At 30.7% G+C, this 18,814-nt stretch overlaps 4 protein-coding genes across 4 annotated transcripts; 2 read left to right on the top strand and 2 right to left on the bottom strand.

The window, feature by feature from the left end:
• Positions 1–2,474: 2,474 nt before the first annotated feature.
• On the top strand, positions 2,475–8,281 carry LOC126771126 (DNA methyltransferase 1-associated protein 1). The gene is made up of 8 exons (XM_050490868.1): positions 2,475–2,859; positions 3,163–3,326; positions 4,260–4,478; positions 4,597–4,728; positions 5,025–5,294; positions 5,507–5,648; positions 6,041–6,195; positions 6,868–8,281. The coding sequence occupies exons 1-8, from the start codon at positions 2,655–2,657 to the stop codon at positions 6,979–6,981; spliced, it is 1,401 nt and encodes a 466-aa protein (XP_050346825.1). The 5' UTR covers positions 2,475–2,654; the 3' UTR covers positions 6,982–8,281.
• Positions 8,282–8,376: 95 nt separating this feature from the next.
• Positions 8,377–9,233, bottom strand: LOC126771175 (rRNA-processing protein FCF1 homolog). Its single transcript, XM_050490932.1, has 2 exons — positions 9,112–9,233; positions 8,377–9,024 (listed from the first exon to the last, which is right to left on the bottom strand). The coding sequence occupies exons 1-2, from the start codon at positions 9,112–9,114 to the stop codon at positions 8,410–8,412; spliced, it is 618 nt and encodes a 205-aa protein (XP_050346889.1). The 5' UTR covers positions 9,115–9,233; the 3' UTR covers positions 8,377–8,409.
• Positions 9,234–9,630: 397 nt separating this feature from the next.
• On the top strand, positions 9,631–11,001 carry LOC126771184 (NADH dehydrogenase [ubiquinone] 1 subunit C2). The gene is made up of 3 exons (XM_050490942.1): positions 9,631–9,859; positions 9,936–10,079; positions 10,877–11,001. Exons 1-3 carry the CDS (start codon positions 9,700–9,702, stop codon positions 10,924–10,926), a joined length of 354 nt encoding a protein of 117 aa, XP_050346899.1. The 5' UTR covers positions 9,631–9,699; the 3' UTR covers positions 10,927–11,001.
• Positions 11,002–11,102: 101 nt separating this feature from the next.
• Positions 11,103–16,117, bottom strand: LOC126771139 (zinc finger protein 25). Its single transcript, XM_050490886.1, has 9 exons — positions 15,947–16,117; positions 15,726–15,865; positions 15,600–15,633; positions 15,332–15,363; positions 14,228–14,392; positions 13,748–13,873; positions 13,602–13,668; positions 13,402–13,530; positions 11,103–12,739 (listed from the first exon to the last, which is right to left on the bottom strand). Exons 1-9 carry the CDS (start codon positions 16,055–16,057, stop codon positions 12,404–12,406), a joined length of 1,140 nt encoding a protein of 379 aa, XP_050346843.1. The 5' UTR covers positions 16,058–16,117; the 3' UTR covers positions 11,103–12,403.
• Positions 16,118–18,814: the final 2,697 nt, after the last annotated feature.

The raw sequence follows: 18,814 nt of genomic DNA, 5'->3' as shown, positions 1-18,814 counted from the left end.
GCTTTTTATAATTTATATAATCTTATGTTAAGGAATACGCCTTATTTATCAATGTTTTTTACTAACATAATATATTATAAATTTTATTTTATTTTATTATATGTACGAGTACTTTTGTTAAAAAATAATCCGTTCTATTTGTTGATTTGTAAATACGTAACTATGATTTAGCAATCATTGTAAATATAATATTCATTAGAAATAAAATCCCCGTAAGAAAATAACGAAGTTTGTAATAATAAAAAGTTGAAAAAGTAGCTTCATGAATTAATTTATTTTATAACCACTTTATGCGACCTATAAAATATAATATATACCTATACAGTGACAGTGACAGCCTGTTAATGTCTCACAGCTGGGCTAAGGCCTCCTCTCCCTTTTGAGGAAAAGGTTTGGAGCTTTTTCCACCTCGCTGCTCCAATGCGGGTTGGTAGAATACACATGTGGCAGAATTTCAATGAAATTAGACACATGCATGTGGTATCCTCACGATGTTTTCTTTGACCATCAAGCACGAGATGAATTATAAACACAAATTAAGTACATGAAAATTCAGTGGTGCTTGCCCGGGTTTGAACCCATGACCATCGGTTAAGATTCACGCGTTCTAACCACTAGGCTGTCTCAGCTTTTTATATACCTTTAATTACTTATATAATCGTATGTAATGACTGAGTATCAATGCACAGTCAAAACTACTGGAGTCTGGAAAGTAAAATTTGAAACATAGGTTTATTTTATAACAAAAGAAAGGATTTTGGAAATTTCAACTTTAAGAGGGGGAAATAGGTAATTCTGTGTGAAAGTTATTGTTCTTTAAAATTACATGAAAATTTGAAATTTGAAGAAAAATAGAGATTTATTTGAATAAAAATTAAATATTATTATTTTTGAATTATAAGAACTCTGCACGAAAGTAATAAGATCGAAAGGAAGTGACTCAACTCAACCCGATGGTAAGTGGTAGTGGAGTCCAAACGCGACGATGGCCAGTACAGTCAGGATTATTTTTTTGTGAACTCGATCGCAACTTGCGACATTTTCTTTTTAGTGTCGAAGTACGAGGTTTTCCTACTTTGTACTTAAAAAATTCATAATTTTCGATTGATTTTATAGAATCATGGACATAAAACAAATGATATGCCAATGACATCTTACTCCAAATGAAAGGGATGGCAAATATCTTTGAATCCTATCTCGTTCGTTTTATTATAAATTTCCATTTCTACTGTCAAAGGTATTGCAATACTTCAGAAATACTTGTGTAAAAGTGTATCTAAAATGTATGGTGATAAGGTTCGTCTTCATCGTGTGTTCCATATTTTTTAATACTTTGGTTTTTTTAATGTTAACTATCGCTTACATCGCTAATGAGCCACCAACCTTGGGCACTAAGATGTTATGTTCCTTGTGCCTGTAATTACACTGGCTCACTCACCTTTAAACCGTAACACAACACTACCAAATACTACTGGTTTGCAGTAGAATATCTGATGAGTGGGTTGTACCTACCAAGATGAGCTTGCACAAAGCCCTACCACCAATAAAACTTAAAAATCACTGGCGCTTTGATTGTTACTATTTTAATGACGGTTTGAATAAACCTATATATTTGACAATGTCCGCGCTTCCATATATTTGGTCAAAATGGATGGTTTAAATAATTTGGTTGTATGAATGTTATTGATCTCTTTAGATGTTTCTATGTATGATGTATTTGATAATCTTGTTGGTTACATTATATGTATATAAAGCTGACTGTACCATATCACCAACAATTTTAAAACATATTCTATTATATTATTTGATAGTCAGCAACAAAATTGTTAGAACACAAAAAATTTGGCACAATGCACACTTACACAGAAATAAGATGACAGATGAAACGCCGAATCGATTCATATTTCACTGCACAATAATTCTTTAAATTTACTTTTGGTTGGACAATTTCTTCTGAGTGGTTCATCAGTTATACCACGCATTCATCAGTTATACTGTCAACCAGAACCTTACTTTGTAATAAATGTTATTACAACCAAACAATTTCAGTATAACAAAAGTCAACAACAAAATACAGTGAATAAGTAAGTCAATTATGTGCCCCAGAGCCCAGAGAATGTCCTCTTCAGAATCAATCAAAGCTAATCAAGTTAAGATAAGATCATTACACGTTGTAACCGTAATCGTTAATAATTAATCTGATTACATTTTGCCCAAGTCCGATTACAATATATATCTGGTATTATTATTTTTGATTTTCAACAGTAAATAATAACTATGCCTTATTATTTATCTAGTGACTAAGACTAAGAAAAGTGTTAAATCCAAGGCCGTTAAAATTTAAAACAAAACATTATTTACTTATTTTCCATTTTGTATCTGTTATTCTCTGTCGTTTGATATGTCACATAGTTTGTCCAGTTTGATGTCTGTAGCTATAATGTGTTATCTTATTCTGTATCTATTGTAATTACTTAATTAGTCGGTAAAACTTTTCAATAGCCTGATAGCTTTAATATAAAATAATATAATATAATTAGGATAGTATAATTACATAGTGCGTGTTTTTACTTCTTAACTATTTCAGCTAAACATAAAAAAAAATTGACATATTGAACAATTTAGTAAATAGTAATAGTAAGTTTGCAAAGAAAATGGCAGATATTTTGGACATATTAGATATAGAACATCCAGGAGCATCAGAAATAACGAGGGACAGCATTATCCATGGTGACAAAGTAAAAAAGAAATATGTTACAACTAAGGCTGTACGACGTCCTGAGGGCATGCACCGTGAAGTGTTTGCCTTGCTTTATAATGATAATAAGGACTTACCTCCTCTTCTACCAACGGATACCGGTAACTACATAAATTATTATATTGAAACAGTATCAATATCGCGTTTATGATTAATGTCTATCTGTCTTTCTGCATGCAAAATCACTTGCGAAATATAACCGAGACTTTATAACATTAGCTGATCATTGGAAACTTTTTATAAAAACAAATATGATTTTCTTTGTTTTTCATTTTAGTTTAACTTATATCATCATGTGCATAAATCCATATTCACAAAAATAAATACATGGTGAATCGACGAGTAAGTATAATTTTTTATTTTTAAATTTTTTATATTTAAATTTTATTTAAATATTATTTAAGGTAAGGCATATAAACAAACAAAGGCCAAGCTTGGTATGAGAAAAGTAAGAAAATGGGTATGGGCTCCATTCACAAACCCAGCACGCAAAGACAATGCTGTGTTTCATCACTGGAAAAGAGCTTCAGATGAAGCTAAAGAATACCCATTTGCACAGTTCAATAAGGTAATATAATATATATTCATTATTAAGTTATTCGTTATTAGTAATTTATTAGAACTGCAAGTAAGTAGTTACTTTTACTCTGTGTATTACCTGTTATTTGTGCAAGTTACAATATTATATATTATAATTTGATATAAAATAAAATTTATGGTACCAAAAGCATGAATTGATAGTATAACAACATAGGCATAGAACAGGATCAAGATAACATTAGGATCTATTCTATAACTGGATAGCCAGTAAGGATATCCTAGCTAGGCTATTCCAATAACCCGTGTTAGTCAGTCCTATATATAGTACAAACACTACTATTGTTTGAAAACTAAAACAGTATACACAATAATCATATAAAGCATTTGTATATAAATAAAATACTGTAAATCGTGAAGTAATATGTGATTCAGTATATTTTTCGTTGTTGTATCATATTGTTCTTCTTTATGTTTTTTTTTTTTATAGAATAGGAAGGTGGACGAGCATATGGGCCACCTGATGGTAAGTGGTCACCAAACGCCCTTAGACATTGGCATTGTAAGAAATGTCAACCATCGCTTATAGCCAATGCGCCACCAACCTTGGGAACTAAGATTTTATGTCCCTTGTGCCTGTAATTACACTGGCTCACTCACCCTTCAAACCGGAACACAACAATATCAAGTATTGCTGTTTTGCAGTACAATATCTGATGAGTGGGTGGTACCTACCCAGACGGGCTTGCACAAAGCCCTACCACCAGTTGATCATTTTCAGAGTCTTTAACAGAGTACTGATAATACTTACCAAGACAGATGTAATACAGCATAAGTATGTGTTATGTTAGTTTATAAATTTATTCTTAGTTAAATGTATTATTACTTGTACTTTGTTGTTGTTGTAGATTTTATATACATAATTAAAATAAAAAAATTGATTAAATATCAAATTTTATTGCAGCAAGTATCAATCCCTTCATATTCGGAATCGGAATATAACCAATACTTGAAATCAGAGGATTGGAGTCAAGCTGAAACTGACCACTTAATTGATCTTTGTCAAAGGTTTGACCTTAGATTCATCGTTATACATGATCGATGGGATAAAGCAGCGTTTCGAGACCGAAGTGTCGAGGATCTAAAAGAGAGATACTACAATATTTGCAGCATATTAAGCAAAGTAAGATTTATTAAATTATTATCTTTTTTAGAAAATATTTAAGATTATTTTAAATTAATAAAGTATATTATAAAGAAGATAAATCACTGAAACTATTGGAAATTCATGAATATTTCAGGTTAAAACAAATCCATGGTCGAACACAGTGACAATGGTGAATGGAGAAAAAAGAATATACCATTATGATGCTGAACACGAGAGGAAACGAAAGGAACAATTGAAAAGGCTATTTGATAGAACACAAGAACAGGTACATAACTGTGGTCAAAAAGTATTGTTGTTTATAAATATATGTATTACCTGTAAATATGTAATCCATGCACTATTGTAATGGAATGGCATTTTCAAGTAAATCAAAAATGAGAGTTCTTGACTGAAGGAGCACTTCAACAGACAATTTCGGAGCAATTATAATCCGACTGACAAAACCCAAAAATAATTAAATTTTAGTCGATCAACTGCAGCATGAAATTATTTCATGTGATTTTGTTTTGTGGATTGTAACTGCTATTAGGAGGATATATTGATAAAAGTGTTATTTTCTAGATCGATGAAGAACAGATGCTACTAACAGAATTGAAAAAGATAGAAGCAAGAAAACGTGAAAGGGATAGAAAAACGCAAGACTTACAAAAGTTGATATCAAGAGCTGATAGTGGTGGTAACAGTGCTACAAACCACCAGGCTAATGTTACCAATGAAGGGGCAGCTATGCCAACAAATACAGTTTCAAACATTGTTAGACGACATGATAGGAAGCTACATAAGAAAAAATTGGCCACTCAGCAAAGGCCAGTCCGCACTGTAGAGACTGTTGTGAGTTAAAATTTTATAGCAAATTTTATTGTATATTTTTACATTTAAAAAAGTATATAATATAAGTTAGAACTACTGTAAAGTACAAAAGATAGATAAGGTCATTGTGTCAATATGCTGAATAACTGCATAAAAGCTGAATAAAATAAAGCAATTTCTTCAAGATCAACATTTTAATTTATGCAATAATTTTACATTTCATTGCTTAACAGACAGTTGAGTGGTCTGGTATAAAGTTTCCTGAAGCACGAGGCACTGGCGTCTGGCTTCGGTCACAGCGAATGAAATTACCTCCAGGTGTTGGCCAACGTAAAACAAAAGCAATTGAACAAGAGTTACGACTTATGAATATTGGTATGATTAAACTTAACTTTTTATTTTTAACTATAAGACATCAAAATATAAATCTTTATTTAGGACATAAGCACATTACTTTAAAACTATATTAAGAGCACTTTTAATTATAAAGCAATTATCGCTGCACTGTTCACATATGTCTTGTGGCTGGCATACTTAGTACTGGGAAATTAGCAAACCATCTACTGCTATTCTAAATTATAAAGCTCACCATATTTGTAGCTTCTAGTAAATCTTTGTGAAGTGCAAATTGAACCACAAATTTAATCTACTGGTAGATTAAGTTTGCATGCCTGAAGCTTCAATATGAAATGATAGTCCAATTTTAATGTAACCAACATAGCATAAAATAGATTTTGAATAATTTTTACATATCGCATTTCATACAGATATTGCTCCTACCCCAACTGAAGCTATTTGCAAACACTTTAATGAATTACGTTCTGATCTTGCTCTGGCATTGGATCTGAAGAATGCTCTAGCGTCGTGTGAGTTTGAACTTCAAGCTCTAAGACATCAGTATGAAGCCCTAAATCCAGGAAAGGTGATTCAATTTTTTATATTGTGTTATTCTTATAAAACACGTTGATGGGCCAGTTGGTGTGGTCGGTAGATACTTGCCTTTCACGCTGAAGGATGTGGGTTCGATTCCCACCCAGGACAGACCTTTGTGTACATGTACATGTTTATTTGTCCTTTTTTTTAACTCTGGAAAAACTCCTTACACGTTTCCCCCACGGGAACAGTGTGGGGCTCGCCGGTGTCCAAGGCGCCGAGTGCGCTCCGAACACTGTACTGTGGTACAGTGATGTTGTGGTGGTGGTGGTGGGTACTGTGAACCCCCGTTGTATGTTTATTTGTCCTGAGTCTGGGCTTAATTATTTATGTAAGTATGTATTTACAAAAGAAAAGTAGTATATGTAGTATATTAGTTATCTGGTTTTCATAGTACAAGCTCTGCTTAGTTTGGGATCAGATGGCAGTGTGTAAATAATGTCCCAGGATATTATTATTCTATGGTAATACAGTTATCTAGTAATTATTATGTTATTTTTCAGTAACAATTAATCAATAACTTTTTTTTTGTTACTGAATGAGTTTGGTATTTCAATAACATTCAATTCAATTCTTTCTAAAATTTATTTATTTTGATGAAATAAGTATTAATTTTACTAACTAAGCCTAGTAACCACTTTAAATATTTTGGTTGTTTCAGACTTTAAGCATCCCTCCTTCAATATGCAACACAAATGCTGATGGAGAAGCAAAGCCTTTAGGTGAAATCATTGATGTTGTTGGATCTCCTGGTGCTTTAAACTCAACAATTTAATTAACTGTTTAGAAATGTTGAAATGTCAAATAACAATTATTTATATCCAATTTCTTTTTATTCAGTATTTGTATCCCTTGTATGATTGTGTATTTCTCTTTATGTAAACAGTTATTTAATATATTTTATCAGGCTATATGCTGTTAATAGCTACAAGTGATCTTTATCTTTAGTGGCATAGCTAGGTGGACAAGGGCCCCGGTGCATAAGGAAAGAATCGGGCCCTCATTCCCTCTTTCCGCGTAGCTTGGTTTTATATTTATTATGGCCTTCAAAATTATTGTTAGGAACAAGAATAGGAAACAGTGAGTTTTACTTATCCCTAGTAGGCTAAATCCATACGTCGTCTCTATGAGGGGTAGAATCTCTATGTGTTTAATAAAAAAAAATGGGAAAAAATAAACAACGACGCACATGACAATACAGAATATTTATTATACAGATGAGATCAATAAAGGGAAAAAAACGATTTTGGAAAAAAATTTGGAATTTGAAAGTACTTACTGAGATTTTCCTACATTGCTTGTCAATGTTTTGTAAAGATTACAAGAAGCTCAACAAAAAAACCCACAAAACAGTTTGATTGGTAATGATTGGTTGTAGCAGAATAAATATGGTGACAGATGGATGAATGTGTGGAATATAAATAATAGCATTAGTGGTGATATTTGATGAAATAAGGCTGTAGGGAATTAAGAATTACAACAGTCAGCGACACACCTAGCGTCAACTATTGTAATGCTTTCCAGACCCCAGAAAAAAGCAAGGGCGAATGAAAACTTGTCTAAAAAGTTGATGGGTGGAATTGTCGAATTGCAAACTTATCGCTGATCTAATGTGCTACAGGCGTACTCATCCAAACTACCAAATAGCTGAAATAACGATAATATACAGTACATGCTTATCGAGGATGCTTGAGGTATGTGCCAAAAATCTTAAATCAGGGGTTCTGTAGTTGTTGATGTTCATTTAAAAATAAAAAAAAAAATAAAAACATGCTCCTCTCTTTTCAAAACTGAGGTTAGAGGGCGCCCTAAGCTCCGGGGCCTGGTGTACTGCACCATTTGGCCCTACGATAGCTACGCCACTGTCTTTATACCATGTAATTTAACTGCAAATATTTGTACACAGATTATTTATATATATATACATAATTACTATACAGATAATTTTATGATGTCACTGTGAGTTTTATTTCTGTAGTATTATATAATTAGAAGTGTTAACCAGGAAATTTTTGAATCTATTATTATAATTTGATGTAAAGATGATATCTTAATAGATTGCTTAGTAGTAAGTTAGAAATCCAAATAAGACAATCACATTTCCAAACTGTAAATGTATCTATTTCTAAATATAAATAAATACTACTAATTGTAAGCATTGAATAAAACAAAAGTTAAAAAAAAAACTTTATTCACTTATTTACTATACTGCACCTTTAGGAGCACCATAGGCATCAGGCATTCTTTCTATGGTATACTTATGTTGAGCCACATACATAATGGGAACACCTGGTATTTTTCGTAATCTCCTCTTTAGGTCTTTGTCATTTGTTGCGACAATATAACATTTATGTTGTGTTACTCTTTGTACTATGCAATCATCAGCATAGGTACCTTTATGTAAGCAAGCAAGTCTTTCAAAACGTGGATCTTTTATTATTCTTAGAGCAACCCTATACTTACGACCGAGTTTTTCCAACTCGCCTAGAACACAGTCTGTTACATATGGAATACATTTAGCATATAAACAATCCATCATATTCTGTATAACATCCAATTTGTTCTTTATAGAGAAATTTATGAAATTCGTATCAATTAAAATGTGATACGGAGGTCCCAGTTGGGTGTTGTATTGAAAAAATAAAGCAGAACTCGCTTGTGGTACTTCACGAATCTTAACCTCATGTGGATCAATTTTCTTTTTTTTTCTAGGTTCTGCTCTCTCACTGGCCTTTATTCTGTTATCACTTGGACTAATAATCTTTTTCATTTGTGCAAATCGTTTTTCGACGATTTTTCTCGTTTTTCTTTGCTTACCCTGTAATAATTACAGAAAACTTACATTTTTTGCTAAAAATTATATTAATATCAATTATATTGAAGAAATTAATATACTGAAACTCACCATGGTATAATTGATTTATTAATTATAATCACTATAGTGTTATAATATTTCTTTATCCAGTTTATGAATGTTATAAATTAAATAACACGTGAGTGTTATTTGGTTAGTAAATACAAACTGACATTTGACAATGACAAATTGACAATTATTACCCATCAAAATCGAAGTTGCCAGTTGAGTAAATAGCCCAGTGCTTACTACTTGTAAAATATTTAATAAAATAAAATCCCTTTTAATTAAAGCTACAATTAATATAATTTTGTAAAATTACTAATCAAAACTGTTTGTAAGAGCTTACTTATGAATAGCTTTGTGAATAATTATTATATTTTAGTAGTAATCTTGTAATATTCACTTTTTGTCTTGCATCATTGATAACTTATTAATATTATTTATAAGTTTTAGTAGTACTCAAAGACAACAAATAGATAAATCAGATTTTTAGAGCTAGCAATACGTTTTCATTGAACTTAAATTTCAAATGACATTGACAACTAGAACACAAGGTAATTTGTGTTCTAGTTGTCAATGTCATTTGAAAACCCAAATTGTAGATCGGCTTGAGTCTTGCAGAAATAATTAAGAAAAATGTCTTCGAATTTAACTGCAATAGAGTTACTAAACTTAGGAAATGAAGGAAGAAAAAAGCCTGTCTTAAATGAATATTGGCCGTACATTCTCGGTACATTTTTCGGAGTCGGAACAGGCATTATGGTTAACTTTGGCACTAAACGACCACTGTTTAGCGGTAATAACATTACATAATGGCAAAAGCAAATTAATAATGAATTGAAATGCCATCCTAATTAAACTGTAATTTTTAGGAATACAAAAGCATATTGCGGGTGTAGTTGTATGGACATCACTTTTAACGTATGTTACAAATAAACGTGAAGAATATTTAGCAGAAAAAGACGCAGTTTTGAGGCACTACATACAGTTACATCCCGATGATTTTCCTACACCTGGTATGTAATATTATTGAAATAAATAAACATTGGCTTTATAAAATTAATTAGTTAAATTTTAAAATATATCTTCTACTTAATAAATATATCTTCTATATATATATATATATCTACTATATCGTTTATTTATTTAGAAACATTCTCTTATTTTCCTATTAGTTAACAAAATATTTTAAGTGCTTATGTTTCCTGTTATTTTTAACATTTGGATTATTAAGCACCAATTTTTAATTGCTAGTTGATTTTTGTTAGATGAATAAATTAATTCTTCAAAATATTTTTTCTTTACTGAAACAGTTAAAATACATATCTGACCCTAAATTAATACCCAGGACTTTACAATCTATTATACTAGTAGTACAAAACTAATTATTAAAAAGTGTTTGAAGCCGATAGGTTTAACCAAATATTAGTACTTAGGGATTTAGTGAGCAAAATTTCTATATGATTTGCTCATACTGCAGATATTATTAATAGTGAAAATTGTGTCTTATCAAACATGAAGAACTGTATCTGCCTCCAAGGTAGCTCTGCATTGATAACTGACAGTACTTCAATTTTGTTAAAAAAAAAGTCTGTTTTATAATGTGCTCATGTCCGACTTTAAAACCACTTTTGGAGGGCTGTTTATGTATAACAATGCACCAAGAAATTCTGAAAATCTTAAGTCTTAGAGTCATAAGACATTGATGAAAAAATTATTATGGTAATAAATTATTTATATAATTTGATTGATAAAAAATAGACCAAACTGCTGTAACCCAATATTTTAAGCTTCTTTATGCATGTTTTTTCAGAGAGAAAGAAGATAGGAGATGTATTGGAGCCATGGATACCAATTCGTTAAAAAATGGTAAATACCAAAATAGCAAGAAGCTAGTGTTATGTTGTGTTTTCAATTAATAAATTATGATTAGTCAAACTTCTTTCATTAAAATCAGAATTTAATTAATTATTACAGATATCAGAACTTAAGAATCAAATCAATTTGGAGACATTTTTGCATATATAATTGTACACTATCAGCAGATGCATAAATAAATACTTTTTAATATTCTTTTTACAGATTATATATATTAAGCATAATTTTTAATAATATTTTCTCAACCTAAACTATTTAAATTAATAATTTATACTTCAACTCCAGGCATTTCATAGTCTTCTCCATTCTCGTTTTTATCCAAAGAATCATATATCTTAATGATTATTTGTTATGATATTATACATTAAGCCTTTTCTGTACTGTGAAATTTCTTTTTGTTTTGTCACATAGACGAACATTTCTCGATCTCCTTACAGTTATTGCATTAAATTTTTCTCAGCTAATAGAATTTATATTCAATGTAATTTTTTTTGTGATGTAAGTTCTTATTGATGGTTACATACATATTTAGAGGAAGTTAATTCGAATGTATCGCATTTTCCTCATCCATGTTTTAATTTTTTAATTCCGAAAACTATATCATGGACTACTGGATACATTCAAAACTAAATTAAAATCACTGTATAATGGACTGTTGGAATTCCATTGAACTTTTTCGAACTATAAACTTAAGATCACTCATTTGGTGTTATGAAAATATAAACGTAATTTATATTATAAATAATGCCACCTATTATTGATCAGCAATAGCTCACAATTTATAAAATAAATACAATTTGAATTTGACAATCTTAAACATTTATCAAATAAAAACAATGAATTATCTAAAACAAACAATGTAGTAAGAATGATTAAAATGATACTTGTAATGCTACTTATGCGAGAGTTTGAGGCAAGTGGTAGCTAACTCATTGCTAGCTCATTGCTCATTGCTAGCTCATAGCTCATTGCTCATATTATTATTGTAGCGAATTTTGCCACTTATATATATTTATATATAAGGGTTAATCTGGGTACATAAAATAAAAAAAATATATTGAAATTAATAATGTATATTTAAATAGGAGTACTTAATTAAATTGGAGGAATATTAAATTAGTAAATTATTCCTGTAATAAATATTGTATAAAATTAAAACCTTTACTAGGTTGAGAAAAACTAAATAATTGAAATAATGTATCTAAAGCTCAAGATTTTTTTTTAAATAAACTAATTTCAATATTTAGAACTTGGGTTTGAAAAAACTTTTTGCATTAGATAGGTATGCGACAATCCATGGAGGTAGAGTTGCAGTATACACCATGTATAGCAAATAGTCTGACATATAGCTACAAGTTCATAACATTACAATGTAAGCAATATTTGTTTGAAAAGAGAATGCAAACTTAATTATCGTTGTAACTTTCATTTACACATTCTAGATAATTTGTCTGTATGATATTTATACTTTTGAGTGATGATTGAGATAATGCTGAGCCAAAGGAGCCATATACTGAAAGCTTTCTCCGCAAATTGTACAAAGCAAAGAATCATTAATTGATAGATTACTTGAATATTGAGGACCCTCTTTTATATTTTTATTCTCATATGATAGAAGTGAATGGTTGCCAGCTATAATATTATTTGGAATTTTGTTATCTGTAACATTGTTTCGAACAGGTTGCAACATACTTTTTTTTTCATCTATGCCAATTATATCTATATTGTTGCTGTTATTGTATTCATTTTGAGTCTTAGTTTTTTCAGAAATTTCATGCTTCCTCATCTGATGTAATTTCTGAAAGAAAATAAATATATTTTAGTCTTTTAATTTTTACATTATGCTGAATTTATTATACGAAACAGCTAAACTAAAATAACTCAACTAAAAGATTATACGGTTTAATAATTTATGCTTTTAAATTACCCATGAGAAGGATCATTACCAAAAATTTAAAAACAACCAAACAAAACGATTACTGGCTGTAGGACATTGTCTAAGCTTGTCTGGGTAGGTACCACCCACTCATCAGATATTGAACCACAAAACAACAGTACTTGGTATTGTTGTGTTCCGGTTTGAAGGGTGAGTGAGCCAGTGTAATTACAGGCACAAGGGACACAAAAACTTAGGTCCCAAGGTTGGTGCCGCATTGGCTATGTAAGTGATGGTTAACATTTCTTACAATGCTTATGTCTATAGGTGTTGGTGACCACTTACCATCAGGTGGCCCATATACTTGTCCGCCTTACTATTCAAAAAAAAAAATTAAACCTTTAGTGCATTTTGACATGCTAATTTCGTTTAAAGTTGATTTCAGTCTTGTTGGTATTTAAAGAAGTAACTGGTATGTTGGAGTATATTGAAATGTCGTTAAAATTAGATGATGATATATTTTATGTATGTTATTAGTTTTTGCATATACCTTCTAACATAATATGGTATAATACAGTACTTACCAGGTCTCTGTTGTGAACATAAGCGGCCCCACATATATCACACTTGAAGTTTTTTACTCCTCTATGTTTAAACATGTGCCTTGTAAGCTCACTTGATGTTATAAAAGATTTTTTACATAATGAACAAACCTAGAATTAAATTAAAAATTAACTGATGCATTATTTTAATACATATAATAGATAGAAGTAATTATCGTTACATGGTCTTTCTGTCCTGTGTGTATTTTTAAATGTGCTTGTAGATTCCCTTGAGCAGAAAATGTTTTACTGGAAATAATAATATTAATTTTTTGTAGTAATAAAATTTTAATAAAAAATTTGTACTGTATGCCTTTATATCACAAACCTGCATACATCACATTGAAATGGCTTCTCTCCAGTATGCATACGAAGGTGTATTGTTAGATTATGTTTTTGAGTGAATTTGCGTGGACAAAATATACAATTAAATGGTTTATCTCCAGTGTGTGTCCTGTAATAATATGCAAAAATACTGTAATCTGGTAACATAGATTATAGCAAAATTACTTTATATTATACACCAGGAGGATACAGACAGAAAATGCTATGTATTTTTTTTAAAGCATAGCAATTTAATGAAATAGATGATCATAGCACTTGCTGTTGAAGTGTAATAGAACTTTTTGTATATTGAAATGTAATTTTACATACTATTGTGTTTTTTCAACAATTTATAGTAAGCATATAGATAGAACTAGAGATGAAACTGATAATCGTTTGCTATAATGGATTTCTGTTTCATCTCGTAAAAAACGAGCAATTTTTGTTTACAGTTAAATTAATGATTATAAAATAATGTTTTTACCTTACATGCATTTCCAATTGCGCTTTGCATTTAAACTGTTTATCACATTCATAACAAGAGTGTTCCTGTTTAGGTTTTGGTTTAGGCCCTCTTTTTAATTTCTCAGATTCAGCTTTCCTTTTATAATTCGATGAACTTTTTTTCTGTTCTACAATTTTACATTTACTAAAACAGGAATAACATCAAAGACATCTAACTAAATTATTAACACCTAAGAATGGTTGAAAATACACACTATATATACTCTAAATCAATTATATTATTTTATTAAAGTTTTTTAACTTAAGGTAGGTTGGCAGACTGGCAAATACACCACCTGATGGTAAATGGTCACCATCATCCAAAGACATTTTCACTGTAAGATATATTAACAATATTTATTATCATTAATGTAAGACATTATATCCATGCGCCTGTAAATTACACTGGCTTACTTACCCTTCAAACCAGAACACAATAGTAGTTAATATTGTTGTTTGTCAGTAGATTAATGACGAGTGAGTGGTAACTATCCAGAAGGAGCTTCAATGAAGTCCTACTATCAAACAAATAATATATATGGATATAATTTGATAGTGTACTTACAATCTGGAGCTATATAATATGAGTTAATCATATAATTATTATAAAAATGAAAAGAATTAAAAGCTTAACAGGGAGATATATATAGAGTATACTAACTAGTGGTGGGGCTATGTGCAAGCTTGTCTGGGTAGGTACCACCCACTCATATATCCTACCGAAAAACAGTGGTACTTGGTATTGTTGTTCCGGTTTGAAGGGTGAGTGTAACAGAAAGGTTTGAAGGGTGAGTGTAAGGCACAAGGGACATCACATCTTAGTTCCTAAGGTTAGTGGCGCATTGGCAATGTAAGCAATGGTTAACATTTCTTACAATGCCAATCTCTATGGGCGTTCGTGACCGTATATGGGCCACCTAACGGTGGCCCATATGCTTGTCCACCTACCTATTCTATAAAAAAAACTTCAGTAGATAAAAGTAATAAAGGTATAAATTATTAATAGTAATATTATCTTTGAAATAGGAAGAATAAACTTGAGCCTTAGTCTATAAATAGAAGCTTTGATCTTTAAAAGTCTTACCAATTTTTAATTAAAGTCCGTTGAGTTAACACCTGCAAAAAATTTTTTTCTTAATATTTTGTAAGTTTAAATTAAATAAGAAAGAGATTAATATATAACATGGCCTCAAAAGCTCATGAGTTCATATAATATAATAAAGCAAAAGCTGTCTGGGAATAAAGTATGAGATATAAATTAAAAAGCCGATGTTGTATAGCAATTAAATAACTGTAATATTAAAGGTTTTTTTTTATTTCATTATAAACACTAATTCCATCTCTGTACTTACCATAGGATCAGTCATTACCATGGCATCTTTTGTTCTGTAATAGATAAATAATATTAATAACGTAATAACAATTTCCATCGGAAAAATGATTAATTATGAAATTATAATTTATAAGAATTATAATACCTATTTGGTGTTTCTAAGCCTAGATATTGTCGAAGACGCGTATCTGCACTTTCGCAAGATTGTTTGAAATGATAGGCGACTCCTAATTTATAAACACAGTTGCTACAAATTTGTTCCGGTAGACCATCGTTAGTTCTTATCTGGAAATGGGTAAGGCTAAGGGATAATATACGAGTAATAACTTTTACAAGTTTATAAACACATCCCTAACACTAATCTACCTTTACTTTTGTTGTGAATTCTATCATTTCACATAGAGATACAGCATAATTTTTTGCAAAAATTGATGATAACACGCCTTCCTCTAAGCAAATTCTACATATCTTGTTCATTTCGTATTTTTATTTATGAGTTCTTATAAAATGATAAACAAACAAATCAAATTAACCGAACCACAGGTAATACACGACATTTTTTTTTAATTTTACCAGCCTTGAATACGAGATCTTTACAGTCTTACTGACAGATTAAAAATAATAAGACAGTGTTGCATCGCATTATTGCCGACGTAAAGGTCACAAACACCCTCGAGCTTTTACAATTGCGTCGAGAGATTGCAGCGCTGAGCGCTTTCTAGCGAGTGCTCTGAGGAATTATTCTCTTTAATTCCTGTTTCCCCCTTCCTTCATAAGTCTACCCGTACTAGCTCTCGATGTTACCGCCTAACTGTGACATCAATTCCATCGCGCACAAAGAAATTTGGCAACTCCTTTCTTTATCGCACTTCCAAAAAATGGAATTCCTTACCAGCTCACGTGTTCCCCTCCTCTTACAACCCGGGTTTCTTCAAACGAGGCGTGAAGAGGTATCTTGCGGGCCGGCAAGGCGAAGGCGGCTAGTGCAGAACATTCTTCCCGACTGTACTGGCCGTCGTCGCGTTTGGACTCTACTATCACTTACCATCAGGTGGAGTAGTCATTTCCTAACCCTCCCGGCTAATATATAAAAAAAGAAAAAAAATAGAAAATCATTGATAATATTGTATATTTACCGCAATTTCATACATACAATTTTTTTACCGCCATCTAAAAAAAAGAATTAACTTATTAAAAAGGGCAGTAATCAAAATAAAAAAATAACACAATAAACGTAACAAGTACCTACCTACTATTTTGGGCGTGATCGTGGGAAAGGATTAGTCATATTTTAACGTACCATAATATTCCTTCAAAATTGGTGTTGATAATTTGAAAAAATATCAATTTCATATATATTAACTATTAGTTATACGGCCTCTGTACAGATCACAAACGCAGTATAACTTATTAGCTTAACGTAGAGTTATGGCCTAAATTGCTTTTTAATCACTGATAATGTAGCATACTTTGGTGCTCGAGGTATTTATTTTTATGCAGACGATATATAGATCTTTTTATATATTCACCTAGGCAGTAAATGGTATTGAAGAAATATTATAAATCGCGCGTAAATCGCGTTTCACAGTTATTTATATTTTATAGCAAAGTTAGCTGTATTATTAATCCAGTTTTCAGTTATTCAGGTCCAGCGATATATTTTATAAAGTCTTTTTGCTATTCGTTACTATTACGCCCGCTATTAACAGGCAAAATTACTTTGTCCAGTTAAGAGAAGGGTCAGGATCGTTAAATAAAATCGTTTCTTTAAAAAAATACACATTTGTTTGTTATTTTTTGTTTCAATTTTAGGGAGGCAGACAAGAATTGGAATAGGGATCTATTTCATTCCTTGTTTGTCTCGCCTGATGGTCATTAAGAATTATAAATAATTTCCACCCTGTCAATGCTTGCTTGTATGAGAGTATACACGTCAGTATATGTATGAAGCTATGAACAGACTATAATATGCCAGATAAGTACCTCTGTATATTTATAACGTATTTCTATAATGAACTTATGGACAAACAAGACTAAAAACTTTGTGATGATAATACGCCCATGGCTTGAACGCGCAAATTTTAACCGAATTTTGCCCGGAGAAACACCACTGAATTTCCATGTGCTTAATTTGTGCTTATAATAGAAAATATATGACAATCAACAAATACTAATTTCATACTTTTGTAATGTTTACATAACTTCTGCGGGAAACTGTAGGAGTTTGATTATAAATTAGAGTACCTTATATTATTATAAGTTAGTTAGTTAGTGTGTTTATGTTTATTTAAAAAAATGAAAGTTGTGTTGATCAGTAGGTATACCTCCTTACCGCTTTATTTATTTCAAGTCCTTCAACCAAAGGTTGTCTCGAAGAGATCGCTCTTTTAGCGATAAGACCGCCTATTGTACATAGTTTTCGTTTTTTTTTTTTTTTTGTGTTTAAAATGATTCTGTAACTCTTTCGGTGTACAATGAAGATATTCTTTTCTATTCTAATAGCTTTTTTAAACTATGAAAATAATCAATATTATTGTGTTTATACACATACAATTGCTTTATGCATAGCGCAATACAACCGTTAATACTTCCTCTTAGTTAAGTCACTTGAAGGGAGTTTCATAGTTTTCGTTTTAAAAACAGGTTTAATAGCCGTATTGTTACCGCATAGGAATGTATAATACCAATAATACGTAATAATATCATGAATGTAACCAAAATAGATACGGCTCGGTTAGAATAATTAGGATAATCGAGCCGTATCAATGATGATCAATTGTCTAACTTTTCTAACTACGTACATATGTTGCGAATTCTTCATATCAGAGAATATTAGTGATAAAAATAACAATTGGACTGGAGCTCCAAATGTAAAGTGATTCGTAAAAATATTATAGTACATGTAGTTACATTAAGATAAGCTACTTTTGTTAAATGTTAATTGGTTAAAAGACAGATTTTTTATCCATGATAATAAATTGTATATGTAGTTTTATAATAAATTATCATCTCGAATAATGTCCAGTACTTCTAACACAAAAAGGAAGATCATGAACTTGATCTAATTGAGATAATTTTTATTTTTGTTCCTATTGAAAATTGGTTTAATTATATATTTTTTTTAAGTTTTGTTTTTCATTTATTAATCAACAAAGCAGTATAAATAATACGAAGCAGTGCTCCGAGGTAACATTAATGCTTGAAATAAGGTAACATAAATGCTTAAAATCTCTA

This window comes from Nymphalis io, chromosome 10 (genome assembly GCF_905147045.1).
Source record: "Nymphalis io chromosome 10, ilAglIoxx1.1, whole genome shotgun sequence".
In the NCBI taxonomy this organism is placed as follows: Eukaryota; Metazoa; Arthropoda; class Insecta; order Lepidoptera; family Nymphalidae; genus Nymphalis; species Nymphalis io.
The sequence above is the reverse complement of the archived record's forward strand: the minus strand, read 5'-3'. Positions and strand labels throughout refer to the sequence as shown.